Source organism: Anolis carolinensis, chromosome 4, assembly GCF_035594765.1.
Source record: "Anolis carolinensis isolate JA03-04 chromosome 4, rAnoCar3.1.pri, whole genome shotgun sequence".
NCBI classification, from domain to species: Eukaryota; Metazoa; Chordata; class Lepidosauria; order Squamata; family Dactyloidae; genus Anolis; species Anolis carolinensis.
In genome coordinates this window covers 145,557,988-145,574,068 of record NC_085844.1, presented here as the reverse complement: position 1 = coordinate 145,574,068, position 16,081 = coordinate 145,557,988, and the positions used below count along the sequence as shown (strand labels likewise).

General features: G+C 38.8%; 1 protein-coding gene across 2 annotated transcripts in view; it reads left to right on the top strand.

Moving 5' to 3' along the window:
- LOC100557814 (uncharacterized oxidoreductase ZK1290.5) overlaps positions 1–15,578 on the top strand; it is a 106,723-nt gene extending 91,145 nt beyond the window's left edge. For both annotated transcript variants that reach the window (XM_008109143.3, XM_008109144.3), the window contains one exon: positions 12,057–15,578. In XM_008109143.3, the coding sequence (XP_008107350.1) occupies positions 12,057–12,158 (102 nt within the window). In that variant the 3' untranslated portion in view covers positions 12,159–15,578. The remainder of the gene's footprint in view (positions 1–12,056) is intronic.
- The last annotated feature ends 503 nt before the right edge of the window (positions 15,579–16,081 follow it).

The window sequence follows — 16,081 nt, the reverse complement described above, 5'->3', positions numbered from 1 at the left end:
ATTCATATATAAAATAATGTATACACATAGATACAGATATACAGGTACATGGAAATCTCTAGATATCTATATGTATATAGGATTTGCAAAGACTTGCAAACATATGAGGGGGGAATTCATATATAAAATTAATGTATATAGATAGATAGATACAAATATAAAGGTACATAGGGATTGCAAAGGCTTGCAGGGGGAAATGCCTATATATCTGTAGCAGAGATTAACAAATATTTCAGGGGGAAATGCTTTTATATGATTAATGGGTATATATATATATATATTCTTCCTGACTTGCAAGGACTTCTTTCCCTTTTCAAAACATTCCCTTGGTTAAGAGCGAAGGAGGCTTTGGAAAAGTAAACACTGATAAGGGAGGGTAAGATGAGAGAGAAATATATCATATATTGCAAGCAACAGCCTCCAGGCTCCGCTGCTGGCTTGACCTTGACCCAATTATAAGCCGGAGGAGGCTTTTTCAGCTGAAAAATTCGGCTTATCTTCGAGTATATACAGTAACTATACCTGCTTACTCAGTATTGTACTATCAGTAATAAGCTGTTACCCAATTGGGTTCCTATTGGTCATTGGGTATTGCACAACAGGGATGCAATCATTTAGACCTACTCCTGGCTGGAGTAAGATAATATGCTGACATAGGCGACTTACCTAAGCAGGCATATAATTAATTAATTATACAGGATTAATGAAAGCCCTGTACAACATGATACGATACAAAACATAAAAGCAGTCATTATTGATATTGGTGCGTAAATGCATTAATTATTTGATTAGCCTCATCGCAAAAACTACACATTATAGAGAAAAAATAAACACAGATCTGAATTCAGTCCAAAAAACTCTGTAAGAATGACTTACAATTATATCTGATGAAAAATACTTTCTGGCTTGTGAAACCAGAGCATGTGAGGCACCAAAATCTCTTTCTAAGCTTAAAATACTGCAGTGTGTGTGTGTGTGGAAATCAAAATATTGCACAAATTCAGGTGCAAAATGCCCTTGAAAATTATGTAAAAGACGATTCTTGACTGGCACACTTCCTTTCAAAAAAGAGTTACTGAAAGTAACAGTTGTGCTTTCTGATTCTTTCACCCTCCAGAAGCTCCCTTTTGACTTTCCAGTTCTGCATCTATCCTCTCACAGCTATTTGTTTGATTTTCTCACAGCGTAGAGCTGTGAAGGGGGTCAACTGCAATAAACCCACCTAACACAATTTTAAAAATGAAGTAAAGTCTTTTCTAGGGTAGCTGATGGGTTGATTCGATCCAATTTTAAGAGAGTGATTGTTTTTTTAGATATATTTTTTATTCTACTAAATAAGTAGAAAGAGAAAAGGCAGTCTACCTCAGAGTAGACTCATGTGTCAGGTCAAAATTTAAGCATATACCATCTGTAAAATACATTTGATGCATAGGAAAAGTTTTAAGAGTTTGTGGCTATTGAACAATGGACAGTAGATAGTTTTCTTTCCAGTCTTAGAATCAGTTAAATTCAAAGTCATAAGAATATTCATTAAAGGTGTGTGATTATCTACAAATATCATTTTTCCAGTACAAAACTAATATGCTACAGTAGGCCTAACATTGGGCACATGTCCTCATCATATTCTAGAAGAAAGCACTATCTGCATTATACTCTACCCAATTAAGCTGAAGGAGCCAATTTCCTACTAAAGAGATGGATTGCTCATATCTTTTACTATACCAAATAAAATATTAAACCTAGAATCTATATCTAGAAAATTTTGAGATATTGAGACTAGAGACATTTTAGTAGATTAATTTGTCTGAGACAGTCTGTTTCATTCAGTTCTGATATTTTGCAACAAACATTTATAAATGACCTTATTTATTTTTAGCCTTTTCAGTGATGCAATTAATTACTTCAATCAGAGCAAGGGTGGCCTAAACAATGAAAGCTAAAGGTCCATATATAGGCATTAAGAGGTCTTGCAATTGTAGGTAACTCTAACACAGCGCTGGAAGACTAATGATATGTGAACTGCAATATTGAAAATGGCTCTTGTGTTTACTATGGAAACAACCTTAGGATTGCCATATATAGTGTAGAAACATTTCATAGAATCATAAAATAATAGAGTTAGAAGAGACCTCATGGGCCATCCAGTCCAACCCCCTGCCAAGAAGCAGGAAATTGCATTCAAAGCACCCCCGACAGATGGCCATCCAGCCTCTGCTTAAAAGCCTCCAAAGAAGGAGCCTCCACCACAGTCCGGGAAAGAGAGTTCCACTGCCGAACAGCCCTCACAGTGAGGAAGTTCTTCCTGATGTTCAGGCGGAATCTCCTTTCCTGTAGTTTAAAGCCATTGTTCCGCGTCCTAGTCTCCAGGGCAACAGAAAACAAGCTTGCTCCCTCCTCCCTATGATTTCACCTCACATATTTATACATGGCCCTCATAATGTCTCCTCTCAGCCTTCTCTTCTGCAGGCTAAACATGCCCAATTCTTTAAGCCGCTCCTCATAGGGCGTGTTCTCCAGATCCTTGATCATTTTAGTCACCCTCCTCTGGATACATTCCAGCTTGTCAACATCTCCCTTCAGAGCTTCTACAGCAGAACACCTACAGTAGAGATCAAACTTGAATTGCCCATGGGCTGGATCACAAGTGGCTCTAAATATAAAAGACTAGTTTGGGAGTCAAGAGATTGTATATCTTCATGTTCTAAGCGCACATGGAAATTATGTCAGAGAGGCTCCTTTATGGGCACACTTCCTTTCAAAGAATAGTTACTGAAAGTAGCAGATTTCCTGCCCCCCAAACCTCTTTTAGACCCTTCCCCACTACAGCTGCACCTTGACAGCTGCTTGTTTAAGCTTCTCACATTGGAAGGGAGTGCATGCATCTTCCAATAAATCATTTGGTACCAAGGCTTTGTTTCTTGCACTGCAAACAGTAGTTCAGTATGCTGTTTCCTTCCTGGTTCTTGTGCGGTCCATTGCAACACTAGGATTAAGAAGAGGGCACATGAGCCAGATGTTTGTTTATGTTCAAGGGTGGGGACTTTCTGCTACAGTTGTGAAAGTCAATGGTGAAGATGGAGGTCATCCACAGAAATGAGTGTGCTGGGCAGAAAGATGGGTTATTTAGAGCTTTTTGAACTGGGGGTCCCGGCCCCAAATTGGTTCCCCTTAACTCAATGTTGAGGTCATGAAAAATTTGGCAACAATAAATGGTACTCCACAAAAAAGAAAATCAGTCTGTTTAGCAAGCCTTGCAAATGCTGATTTATTTTTAGTAAATGTTTGGTTTTACCTACCTTTACCTATACTTGGAGTTATGTAAAAATTTCTCTGGTGGAAAGGGGTTGTGAGTGAAAAAAGTTTAAGAAGCCCAGGTTTAGAGAAGAAATCCAAGATTTACCAAACCAGGATAGAGCACAATAATGGCCATATCAGTCAAATAATACATTGACTATCATGTTACATTATGGTACATTTGGGGAATTAACAATTCTAAATATTTCTTAACAGATAGTTAAAGAAGAAATGGCTGCTTTCTTTTTCAGGAAAAGTAAATTTAACTGTGAGAAAAATATACTTTTCACAAATGATTTAAGATTAGTGTTAGAGCCACTCCAACAAGTACTAAACGAGAACCATTTCACATATGATCAATCTTCTACATGGCTTTGATTTTATGTCCCTTGCTTGCACACGGTAGCTTTTGCCAGTCTTATCTTTGCAATGTGCATACACCTGGGAAAATAGATACAGGGCAATTCTTCGCCTGTGATGGTGTGCATCCATTGTACCTAGAGTTTCCGATATCACATTGGGAATTCATCAGATGAGAATCAGGTCACGACTGGATACAGAGAAGGACATTCTTATCTTTTAGGCTGGCATCACACACATGCACTTTATCTTTCTGTCTGCTTTTTTTCTGCCCCTGCTTCTGTATCTCCTTTGTTATCTGCAGGGAATTCCACAGAGGATATGCCTTCAAAACTAAAACTGCAGTGTATATGTGCGAAGCATAACATAAGTGGAAATCTCAAATTGGTCCATAACACCTTATATGCAGGCTTTCTATGATACACTGATCAGAAAGCTTTACTTCCTAGGTGGAAGAATGGACTCTTCTGGCATCACAAGAATTGAATCCTGTTATCTCCTGTAAACCAGGAGTTTACTGTGTTTTGCTGCTGTAGCTTTCTGTTGCCTTGTAAAGATTTTTTCTTTTCCTCCTTCTGTAAGACTGTTTACTCTGGGAAACAAGAACAAGCTATTCTTGTTACTTTTGATCAGGAAATACTTTGACCTATGGAGTGACATATTTTAAATGGTCCATTTTGGAAAAAAAATTGTTTTGCTCTTGATTATTGCATTAGCACTTGTTCCTTGGGATAGAGCAAAACATGGATTTATGTCACTTTATCTCTAAGCACCATGGTCTCTTTTAACGGTATGTCAGTTTTAGACTTTGGTTAATAGCTCAATGCAATCCAGTGCTTAGAGGAGATCCAATATGAGTATTGAACCAGGATTTCAGGATTTGGATACCACATAAGTTGCAGAAACCTATTGTGTGACTTCAGGTAAGCTGTGTTGTCTCTGCCAGAGGAGATGACAATGCCAAACTTCTTTTGAATAAATCTTACCATGAAAACTCCAGGATAGGTTTGTTTTGAGTTGAAGTCAAGTTGAGGACATGTAATAAAAATATAGTACTAAGAGAGGGAAGTTCTTCATCTGTTCTAATGCTGACTCAACAATTCAGCATTCTTGATAAGATGGATTCATTTAGAATTCTAATTTTTAGCAACTCCTGTTCCTGTATTGGATACAAATATAAGAGTGACCCCTTTCTAGTATGTTAAAATTATTGGAAATGTTTCACTGGCTTAGTTTCAGTTCCTAAATGCACAGGAGTAGGAAAAGAGAGCAGAAAAACTGTAAACCCAAAAACCAGGGAAGGTGCTGAATGCTTTGTATTCCTAAAGGTGCTAGGTCTAGCTTCTTGAATCAGCCATCTGTGGTATGGTGAGTGGGTTGTGGTGGGAAGAATGAATCTCTTTAAACCCTTTTTTGCATAAGGCTATTATTCCACAGCAGTTGCATGATCACTGATATTGGCAACATAGCAAGATAAGCACCCTTGTTATTACATGTCTTTGCATTAGCGTAACTGAGCCAATTCACCGATCCGTGGTCCCGCAGTTATACTTAACCATCACTGTGTTACTGAACACTTCCATACTTCTGCTGCTCTGTAATTTTCAAAATATTTTAAAAAGCAGTTTTGTAATTTCAGCAACATTTTTTTTAAATTCAAATTAAATGTAAAATTAAAAAAAATGTTGCCTCAGCAATAGCAAGAGGAAGAGAGGGAGGGAGGAAAGGGAATGGAGGAGAATCCCACCTTTAGACATAATTTCTGTGTTGGTATGCTGGCACAGAAGTAGTATGCCCCATCACACTAGTTAGGTGATGAGAACGTGGCTCAATCTGCAGCTATTGGCAGGTGTTCTTTGGGCCTTTTGCATACTATTCACCACCATTCCACCTCCAGCTCCCCCCCCCCCCCCCCCCCCCCAGAATTTAATAGATGAAACCAAGAGACCTGAGCCCAAACAACATGAGAATATAGTCAAGATGATTATAAACTCACAAAGTAGAAGAGGATACAGCAGCTAGCTTTTGCCTGTGTTGACTGGGAAGGCAGAGTCCTATCTCTTCTAATCCTTCCTGCCCTTGCTGCTGAGTTGAGTAGAAACTTCTTTTGCATTTTGAAGCCATAAGCTAAGGATGAAAGGAGAAGAGCGAAACTGACATTAGAAAGGAAGCAGCTGAAACAGTGAGATAAAAAAGGATTAATCAAGCAGCCCTTTCCAAATTGGGACAGTTTGAGGGTATACTATATCCACTGTAGGTCAGATTTCATTTTAGGATTTTTCTCAAAGGCTGCAGTCTTACGGGACAAAGTGCCATTAAACCGAATTTGAACTTTGAATGCCTTTTCAGTAGAACAACATCCTTGAAATGTGAATATAAATACATACGGTAAGATGTATTAGTCTTAGTACAATTTGGTATGTGGCTGCAAGGGTGTTTTTCACAAACACAGCATATGCTATTGAAGTGTTCTACCTAGGATAGGAACAAGTATTCAAGTTAAAAACAATTTTCCTACTACAGATTGAGTATCACTTGTTAAAAAAAAAAAAAAAGCTTAAGGCCAGAGGTTACTTTGGATTGGGATACCTGTTTACATACATAATGAGATATCTTGGAAATAGAACCCAAGTTGAATAACCAAGCTCATGTATGTTTCATTTTATGCATGAAAGAAAGTCTGGATACATTGAACTATCAGCAAAGGCATCACTATCTCAGCCACCCATGTGGACATATTCGTAATTTGGAATATTTCAGAATTTCAGAATTCCAGATAAGGGATGCTCAACTTGTATTTTTCCTTTCAGGGATGGGAAATGTGTAGCCCCTTAGATTCTGTCAGAGTGTAATTCCCATCAGTCCTAGACAGTGGAATCATTGTAATTGTAGTCCCCTAACAGCTAGAGAGACCTGCTTTCCTTTTCCCCACTTGGTCACCAATAGTTTTGAATAATTAACTTTGGAAGGAAAAACATTCTTCAGGTTCCTTTTAGTATTTATTAGAAGCAGCAAGATGGCTTTCTGTTATCATGAATGTGAGTCTTGTCCAAAGGACAGAAATGCATGTAGTCCCCGGAATATACCCATCATATACATTATTCATCAGAGGATGTGTGTATGTGTGTCTCCTTCACACAAATCTTAGAGGTGAGTAAGAAGATAGGTAAATGACTTAGACATCTCACTTTACTACTTTTCTGTAACATCCTATGCTATTCTTTGGTGATAAAGCTGTACTCCATTCTTATTCTAAGTAATGGTCTGTGGAACGGTTCTGATCCCTGAACCAGCAACTGCTAGTTTTGGAGAGCTTCCTGGAAAGAAATGGTATTGTGGTAGCTAAATGGGCACAATTTAGGTAGTAGATCTAATACTGGAACAATGGTTTTTTGTCCCCCACATCAGAGTAGCTTTAGAAGCATTGCTCTAGGTTGGTTTAGAAAGTGGGTTTATGTTCATTCTCTTGCTGTGCTTGATTTGTTTTTAGTGCTGGCATTGAGCAAGAAGTTCAGAGTCCTGGTTCAAATTAAGCCTTACCCTCTAGGCAATTTAAAACTAGCTGTGTGGATCCTCAGTTGGTTTGACTGGCTGAATTCTTGGAAGAGCTGGTCTTCCAAGTGATTATTACAGCCGTTAGTTGTAAATGGCATGTGTCATTCCTGCGGTGCAAAAAGATCTGCTATATTTTCCTTGCGGATCAAAGGCAGAATATTTGGAAGGGCAATTTTGGCAACTTCAGAAATAACCTTTAAAGGGCGGAGGGTAGTGGGGGTCTACTAAAGGCAGTCCATTTTTAATATCTCCCCCCCCCCCCCAAATACCCATTGACTTTAACTTAGCTACCATAGTAATTGATAGCCAAGCTTCTAGTGTGCCAATTGCTATTCTATCCTTCCAAATGTTGTGGATGCAGCATCATTCTGGAAGGGTGGCCACGAGCTGGCAACTACTGAGTCTGGTTGTCAGTATCCGTTGTGGTGGAGTCACTACCTCTTCTGTAAAAGAAAAATAAAACAATGTATTATTTCCAAAACCATTTCCCGAGTTTCAGGGAACAAACATTACTATTTCTCATTTTTCAGTCCTGAGAGCTTTCAGGTCAGCATTTGTCTTTCCTAAACCTGCCTCGACTGAAATTTACACGAGGCATCCTTAATCAATATCATACTTTTGGGAGCTAGCTGTTCATGATCATATGATGTTAAATTGGGAGATGTTAGTTAGCTTTTGCTTTGAATAATTTTCAAAAATCAAGTCAACCTGGGTCAGGTGTGAAATGGAGAGTTATTTATGCAGATTGCTGAAAATGTCGCAATGAGGAAAAACCCCTCTTTGCTTTAGTTGCTGCACCTGATCAGAAATACTAATAAGCTGAACTTGTTCAACTTTGAAGCTGTCCTCACATACCTTTTGCCAGAATGGCATGAAAGTCACTTTGTAGTAATAGAGAAAAATCAACAAAAAGCGAAGGGGAAGGGTGGGGCTTTTTCTGCCCAGCTAGCGAGTTTCCTGCCTGATTTTTCCAAAGGCATTCTGTTTAAAGAAAAAAATCCCACTATTTGTTCAGCAATGTCTTTTTTCTTCTCTTCCCCTTATTTTTTCTTTGGGTGGAAGATGGCTCAGATGATCCAGTTGAGAAATGCCAATGGTGGTTGTAAAATGTATACAGAAGGCATTTCTGACCAAGATGTACATTTGATTGCAGAGAGCCGAAGATGCGAAGGCTCCTTTCTGTGCCCACAACTTAAGATGGAAGATAATTATGTCACTGCTATAGAGGCAGTAAACAGGCTGAAGTAATTATAAGTTCAGAAGCCCTTGGAGTTAAAATATATGTACTGCTGCCTCGGTGCACTATGGTAATTGCCAGCCCGCTTCTCTTTTAAGTGGTACCACAGTGTTACTTTGACAGGAAAGCTAGTGACGTTAGGAGCGCCAGTCTTTGATGGAAGTTCTCTTGCAAATGTAAACAGGGATTGTCAATTGTCAGAACTTTCCGTGGAGCATGACCTTGATTGTTTCCAGTGAAGTTAAATGGGTTTCTTTTTTAATGACTGAGTTAGGTTTGGAGAAACCGAAGTTTGATTTTTTGAGTGCATTTCTCAAGCTTTTGGAAGATTTTACACCTCTGCAAGACAATGTGATGCCATAGATTTGTAGAGAGACGGTGTGAAAATTTTGACAAGGCTAAACTTGGCCTATTTTTGTTTTCTGTAAAATTTCTGAGAAGACCTCACTTTACTCATTTCTGATTTTTTTTTTGCACCAGACAACCCAAATTGAATATTGAGTGTGCATCAATTAATAAGAGCCTTTTCAAAGGGGATACAGTAGAGTCTCACTTATCCAACGTTCTGGATTATCCAACGCATTTTTGTAGTCAATGTTTTCAAAACATCATGATATTTTGGTGCTAAATTCGTAAATACAGCAATTACTACATAGCATTACTGCGTATTGAACTACTTTTTTCTGTCAAATTTGTTGTATAACATGATGTTTTGGTGCTTAATTTGTAAAATCATAACCCAATTTGATGTTTAATAGGCTTAATCTATCCTTATTATCCAACATATTCACTTATCCAACGTTCTGCCGGCCCGTTTATGTTGGATAAGTGAGACTCTACTGTAATTGTATTGAATAATGGCTATTGATTGAGTAATGGCCCCAAGTCCATGAGAAGCTGAGTTTATAAAGATTTCTCCATCAATAGCCAGCTAGCAAATTTAATCCAGCAAAAAGGAAAATTTGTTAGCTATTTGCTATTAAACTCTAAAACAAGTTACCATTTTGTATATCATGGGAGGTTGTAGAGAGGGATTTGTTCTCCGGTGCTGGGTTAATAAAAGATGGCAGATAGTGGAGTCTGTGGTTAAATATCCCAACATTTTTGAGGGTGAGGTGTCAGTGTAAAAGCTGAGGGGAGAAGCAAAGACAATCCTTCTTTTGGGGTTTTTTTCATGTCAGGAGCGACTTGTGTCAGAAACTGCAAGTCGCTTCTAGTGTAAGAGAATTGGCTGTCTGCTAGAACGTTGCCCAGGGGACGCCTGGATGTTTTGATTTTTTACCATTCTTGTGGGAGTCTTCTCTCATATGCCCTCATGGGTAGCTGGAGCTGACATAGGGAAGTCACCTGCTCTCCCCAAATGTGAACTGCCAACCTGTGGGTTAGCAGTCCTACTGGCACAAGGGTTTAATCCGTTGCACCTCCTTTTGGTTGCTGTGCGTTTTTCGGGTTGTATGGCCGTATTCTCACCTGTTTCACCTGCATGCATCTGTGGCTAGCATCTTCAGAGGTAAAGATTCCAGGCACAGATGCAGATGGAACATCAGAAGGTAATGCTACTGGAACATGGCCATACAGCCTGAAAAACTCAGCAACCTACTGATTCCGGCCATGAAAACCTTCCCTTCTCTGGGCGCTTTTTCCAACTCACATCCTATTCCCTATGCTATTGTTAACATGTTCTCCTCAAAGCCTAGCTGCTAATTTATAATGTATATCTAAAAGGACATCAAGACTCTTCTTAGACTACTTCCATGTTGGTTTTATCCTGCCTTAAGTTTTTTAAAATCATATCTTTACTTTTCAGTACTGAGCTATGGTTGCTCAGTAGACCTCACACTTTTCTTTCCCACATTGACTCCACTCCCATGTTCTCTGCCGTACAGATAAATTCCTGAATCATGTTTATGAAGCACTGGATGCAGTGTTCACTTCTGATAAAGGGAATGTAGTTTTAGTGATAAGAGGAAGGTTTAAACTAAGAGGAAAAATAGTGCCACTCTGTATTGTGCAGAAAATACATTTCCTAGGAAATGGTGGTAGCAGGCCTCTCAAAACAGTTACTTGAGACAAAAGATTAGGAGAGTGTATTTTACAATTTTCTGAAGCAGGTTTTTCAAGCCTGGTTTCCTCCAAATGTGTTCTACTACATATCTCATAAACTCAATTAACCTGGGCTGGCTAGGTTGACAGAGGACAATATTTAGTTGCAGCTTTAATACATCTGGAGAGCACTAGATTGGGAAAAGGAGTTCTAGATGATAGTGCATATTATTTCTTCCATTGCAAAAGAAGTCCAGTCCTCTGGTGCAAAGAAAATGCTTTGAAGAAGTTCACACTTGAAGTTTGATACACCATCCAAGCTGAGGGACTTCTGCTGTGAATATAATTTCTGCTTTTGGCCACAATTATGAGTGCACTTTGCCTACCTCTGATGTACATTGATTTCTCTTAGCAGACTGTGTCTTTGGGTTATTTTGGTTTATATTGGAGTCACTGTTTCAAAAGAGTCCGAGAGAAATAGAAGGAGGTCTTGCAGTAGTAGCTTTCAGAAGGTTTCAACCGTATGCATACTGCTGTTGTGCTTCCTCATTTGCTCAATCACCAGCTGTAATGCGTGGTTAGCCAAGGTATGTTCTTAATGTATATTTTAATGTAACTAGTAAAGACATTTAGACCTTGTCTACAGCACTTTAAAAAAGAATTACCTTTTACCCCACATTCTGGCAACAGAACCAAATGGGTTCTGGAGTTTGTTTCATGTGGTTGTCCTCAACAGATGGCTTTGCATTGGAGCTGGGGGAAAAATAGTAAAATACTACTATACTTTATAGCATTTCATTTTCAGTGGATTCATCTAAATGCTTGAAGGTCCTGTCATGTGGATCAGTGATGACATTTAATGGTTCAAATACCTTTAACATCTATAAAGGAGAATTTAAATGGGATAAATAATCCAAGCTCTTGCTTGGGTTTTGGGTTTTCTTTCTCTCAGCCCCTCTCCTCTGTTTTTCTTTCTACATAACATTGTTTGTTTTACTTTTTAAAGTATTTCTTAGACCCAGAGAGCATGTTCCAATCATTGATGTGGCTACTAAAAGGGTTCCTGCCCCTTGGCACCCATGCCACATTTGGTAACATGACTTTAGGGATCATGTGAGTTTTCCCTGCATCAGCACAAACTCTCACACACATTCTGGGCTGCCAGATACCAGTGTGGTTCAGACCATCCTGTTGATGCAATACCAATCGTGTGTGTGTGTGTGTGTGTGTGTGTGTGTGTGTGTTTTTGTGTGACTTCAAGTTGCTTTCCGACTTATGATAACCCCATATATTTAACAGGGTTTTCTTAAGCAAGGAATACCCAGAGATAGGTTTGCTATCTGAAATATAGGATTGCTATGATTCGGAATCAGATATGCCAAAGGGAATTGGATATGCCACTGAATTCCAGTTGTGTCTAATGTTCACAGTTAGTGGGGTAAAACCAACAACTGGTCACCTACCTTCTGCTTGTTGGGTTTGTTTAATTATCAGCAGCATAGCAAGAACACTATAGAATTATGCGCTGACTTTCTCTTTTCTTCTTTGTCTGGTTTGTTCTTTCCAGGTTTTTGACTTTAGCCTTGAAAAAGAAGATATGGAATATTTAGACTCCATGAACATCAACAAAAAATTGATTCACCTGACCTATCCACTGTGGAAGGGATGATCTTGAACATGATCACTACAGATGTCCAGGATTCAAAATAGGAATCCTACCCTAAGCATGTCTACAGTGTTTTTCTTATTGTGCTCTGAGCTGCTGGAATTGACACTCATTGTTGATTATTGCATGTATACGCTAATTTTTCTCTGGTTAATACATTGTTTTAGGCAAGCAATTATTCCTTTTTACAGTAAAATACATGTTGGGAAATTTGATTTGGGTAAAAATGAAGACAGCCAATGTCCTTCGTAGTAAGACAAATTGAACTTGCGCAGGATGATGGTGAGGACTTGCTAGTGTGAGTAATTTAAGGTCATGTCTGCACATGATTTATGCATGAAGGTCACTAAATAAGTTTCTAAGCAATTGCTATTGTACCTCATTGGAATCCAAGTTTAATGGCAATAAAAAATGCTGCATTGAAGTTATTCTGATTCAAACACTTATAAATGACAGGTTCTCTGTTTAGGTAGTGTTCAAAAGTGCATTCTTTTTTAAAAAAAACAGACTAGAGAAAAGCATTTCTGTGCCGTAATGACAAATGTATAAGTAGCACCACCTAAATATCATGTTCAAAGCCAGGAAATATGTTCCTAGTACTCAACCACTCACTTGCTCTCTCTATTAGAATATATTATGTATTATCATACATTTTCCTGAGACAAGAGAGAAGACTCCCACAAGGATTGTAAAAACATCAAAACATCCGGGGGTCCCCTGGGCAATGTCCTTATAGACAGCCAATTCTCTCACACCAGAAGCGACTTGCAGTTTCCGAAGTTGCTCCTGCCACGAAAAAATACACTTGCCTTCTCCTTTTTGATAAAAAAATATCAGGGAAATGCTTCACTTATTTATATCCTGTTTTTCATAGCTAAAAATTTAGAAAGAAGGCATAGTCACCCAGTCTTCTGTGTGGGTAGCATCACTGACGTCAGCCACTGATTGAGGTTCCATGTTTTAGCCTGCCACTTTTGGTCTCTTGCTTGCTGAGGTGTTCCTGCGCGTATCTCTGTAGATCTTAGAAAACCATTTCTTGATTTGACAAAAAGTGAGTGAAATCCTCTGAACAGGGGCACAGATACCACAGGGGTGTTAAGCCTCCCCTATGCTATCCAAAACTACCTACCTACCTACCTACCTACTTACCGTGTTTCCTTGAAAATAAGACAGTGTCTTATATTAATTTTTGCTCCCAAAGACAAGCTAGGTCTTATTTTCAGGGGATGTCTTATTTTGCTCCTTCCTCCTCTGCCAAGGAAGGTGCATGCGGCACAAAGGAGAAAGAGAGAAAAGTGCACGCACCTCCTCCTAGGTCTTACTTTTGGGGGATGTCTTATATTTGGCAATTCACCAAAACCTCTACTAAGTCTAATTTTCAGGGGATGTCTTATTTTTGGGGAAACACGGTATGTAGCTTTTCTGACTTACATACAAATTCAACTTAAGAACAAACCTGCAGAACATATCTTGTTTGTAATTTGGGGACCGTCTGTATATACAGTAAATAATTATCCCTTATAATGAGAATACAGCTGGAGACCATTTTTTTCTGACCTTCCAATTCCTATCGCCCTAGCCAGTGGCAAAGAATGATTGAAATTAAAATTCAGCAACTTTGGTGAGCCACTTCTGGATAAGAGCAAAGAATGGGATAGAACCCAAGGAGCAGAGGAGTAGCTCACATTGCATCCTATATTGGGGCACAATTTTCAGAGGACAACCAAGGCTTCAGTAAGATTAGGGTGAAACTTCCTTCCTTGCTGGTAGATGTCGTACTCAGGGAAAAAAGGTAACTTTAAGATGCACCTTGCACAGTTGAATAAATACATCAATGTTTGATTGGCATCTTCTGCAATATAAAAATGTAGTGTGGTATATAGATAGCAACATGATGGATGGAAACACATTTCCAAATGCTAATCCTTGATTTCTGTACCTGAGAACACGAGGACTTCAGGTTTGGAGGAGATGGTAGGTTTTGTTTTTTAAATATTAGAACCTAGAAGTCCACCAAAGTTTAAAACAGCAACTGAAATGACCAGAGCCAGATGTAAAATAATAATTGGACCAAGAGAGAGTCAGGGATCTACCGCTTTTACTAGAACTTGTACATTATTTTGAGGGGAGAAAAACCTCTTCTTAGTTCTGGATAGCTTCTTTAAATCATCCAGGCATCCACTCTTAAATCCTGTTATGCCTTTTCCCTATCTGTGTTAAAGAATGCCATCTCTTCTTCACATTTCACATGCAAACAGTGAATCACAGTATTGTGTTAAGTGTAAATAGAACCTAAATTGCTTTGCAGTGTGATGCTGAATGTGAAGTTCCTCTCCAGCTTATGATTCAAGTGCCCTCTCCAGATGACAAACAACAGTTTTTGCTCATGTGAGCAAACCTAGTGCAATATTCTGTGTTTTCATAATGAGGGAGGAGAATAATCTTGTTTCACATATTAGTCATTACATATTACTGTGAATAAATAAATAATCAGATCCAGCACCAGGATGGAGCAGTAGGTGGCATTTTTTTAAAAAAAGATTTACAAATAAAACAGCTGGGCCTTTTCAGATGTTGGATTTCACCTCCACTCTGCCCCAACCTGCCTTCCTAACATTGAGGGATGGTGGGATAGCAATTCACACATATCAGAAATTCAACAACAGCTACATAAAATGTGGAAATAGTTGAAATCTTTGGAGGGAAAGTGAAAATTGCAGTCTTTCTTGTGTTTTATAAACCTTATGAGTGTGTAACAGATTGGCAATATTGTTGGTATACCATCCACCCTGCTGCTCAATATTCTCCAAATATGGCCAAATGTAATAAGAACACCAAGACGTTGATCTTGGACACTTCAGCATTCATGCCAAAACTGCCTTGATTGAACTGGTTTTCGTAACTTTTGACTACACTGAGCTTTTCAAACTACCTGGTGTGTGTGTCTTGGGGGATTGATTAGAGATACCGTCTTGGCAACAATCCTATTTTACCCACACTAGTGCAATATATATGAAGTAACTGGGGGCATGCATTAAGAGACTGGGAATGAGGAATTAACCAGTATGTTGATGATGCCCAGCTGTATTTCACTCTGAATTTTGTCACATTCCTAACCTATACCTTGGATAACTGGGACCTACAGACTGGTCCTGACAAGGCAGAGATGGGCAGTTTGTCTCTACTAAATCAAATTGCTTTCCTCCAAGAAGAACAGGCGTGTTTTCTACTATTTTCAAAATGTATTTTCAATTCTGATGTTTCTGTCATGATGTTCTCCATTTTAATGACTGTTTCTTTATAATACAGTATATCATTATTGATCAATTAATAACGTTAATCAACGAGTGAACAAAGTATTTATTAATAATTGGTAATATATTTGTAATAACTGTAATTTTAAATAAAAAATAACCTAACACATATGAGACAATTTTTTTCTGACTGAACTCCGTTCCATGAGTGGAGCCACACCGACATTTCATTGCAGAGGAGATAACCTATAGCTCTTCAAAGTCTGAACTACTATTTAAACATATTTGACTATTGACTCTTCTGGCTGAAAACACAGGGCATTTGAGCCCAACAACGTCTCAGGAGCCACAGGTTCTCTTTTGTGGTCTCTATGGGTTGTGTGCCCATGCAGAACCACATATGGAACATTTCAGAGATGAGTAGCTTTTGATAGGAACCATGCTCCCTTCAGGCATGAATATAAATACCGGTAGCACCAAGACCTATGTCCTCTCAGTTCCTTTCCATTCATATTTACATCTCCAGATAACTTCCAGTGTTGAGGGTCCCCCCCCCCCCTTTTATGGTTCTGCCATTCATTTTCTCTCTCAGGTTTGTCTCCTTGCACCTTTCCCTGACCCACTCTGTTTGGTGGCTTCTTAGGCCTTTTTGCATGACCCTCAAGGTCTCTT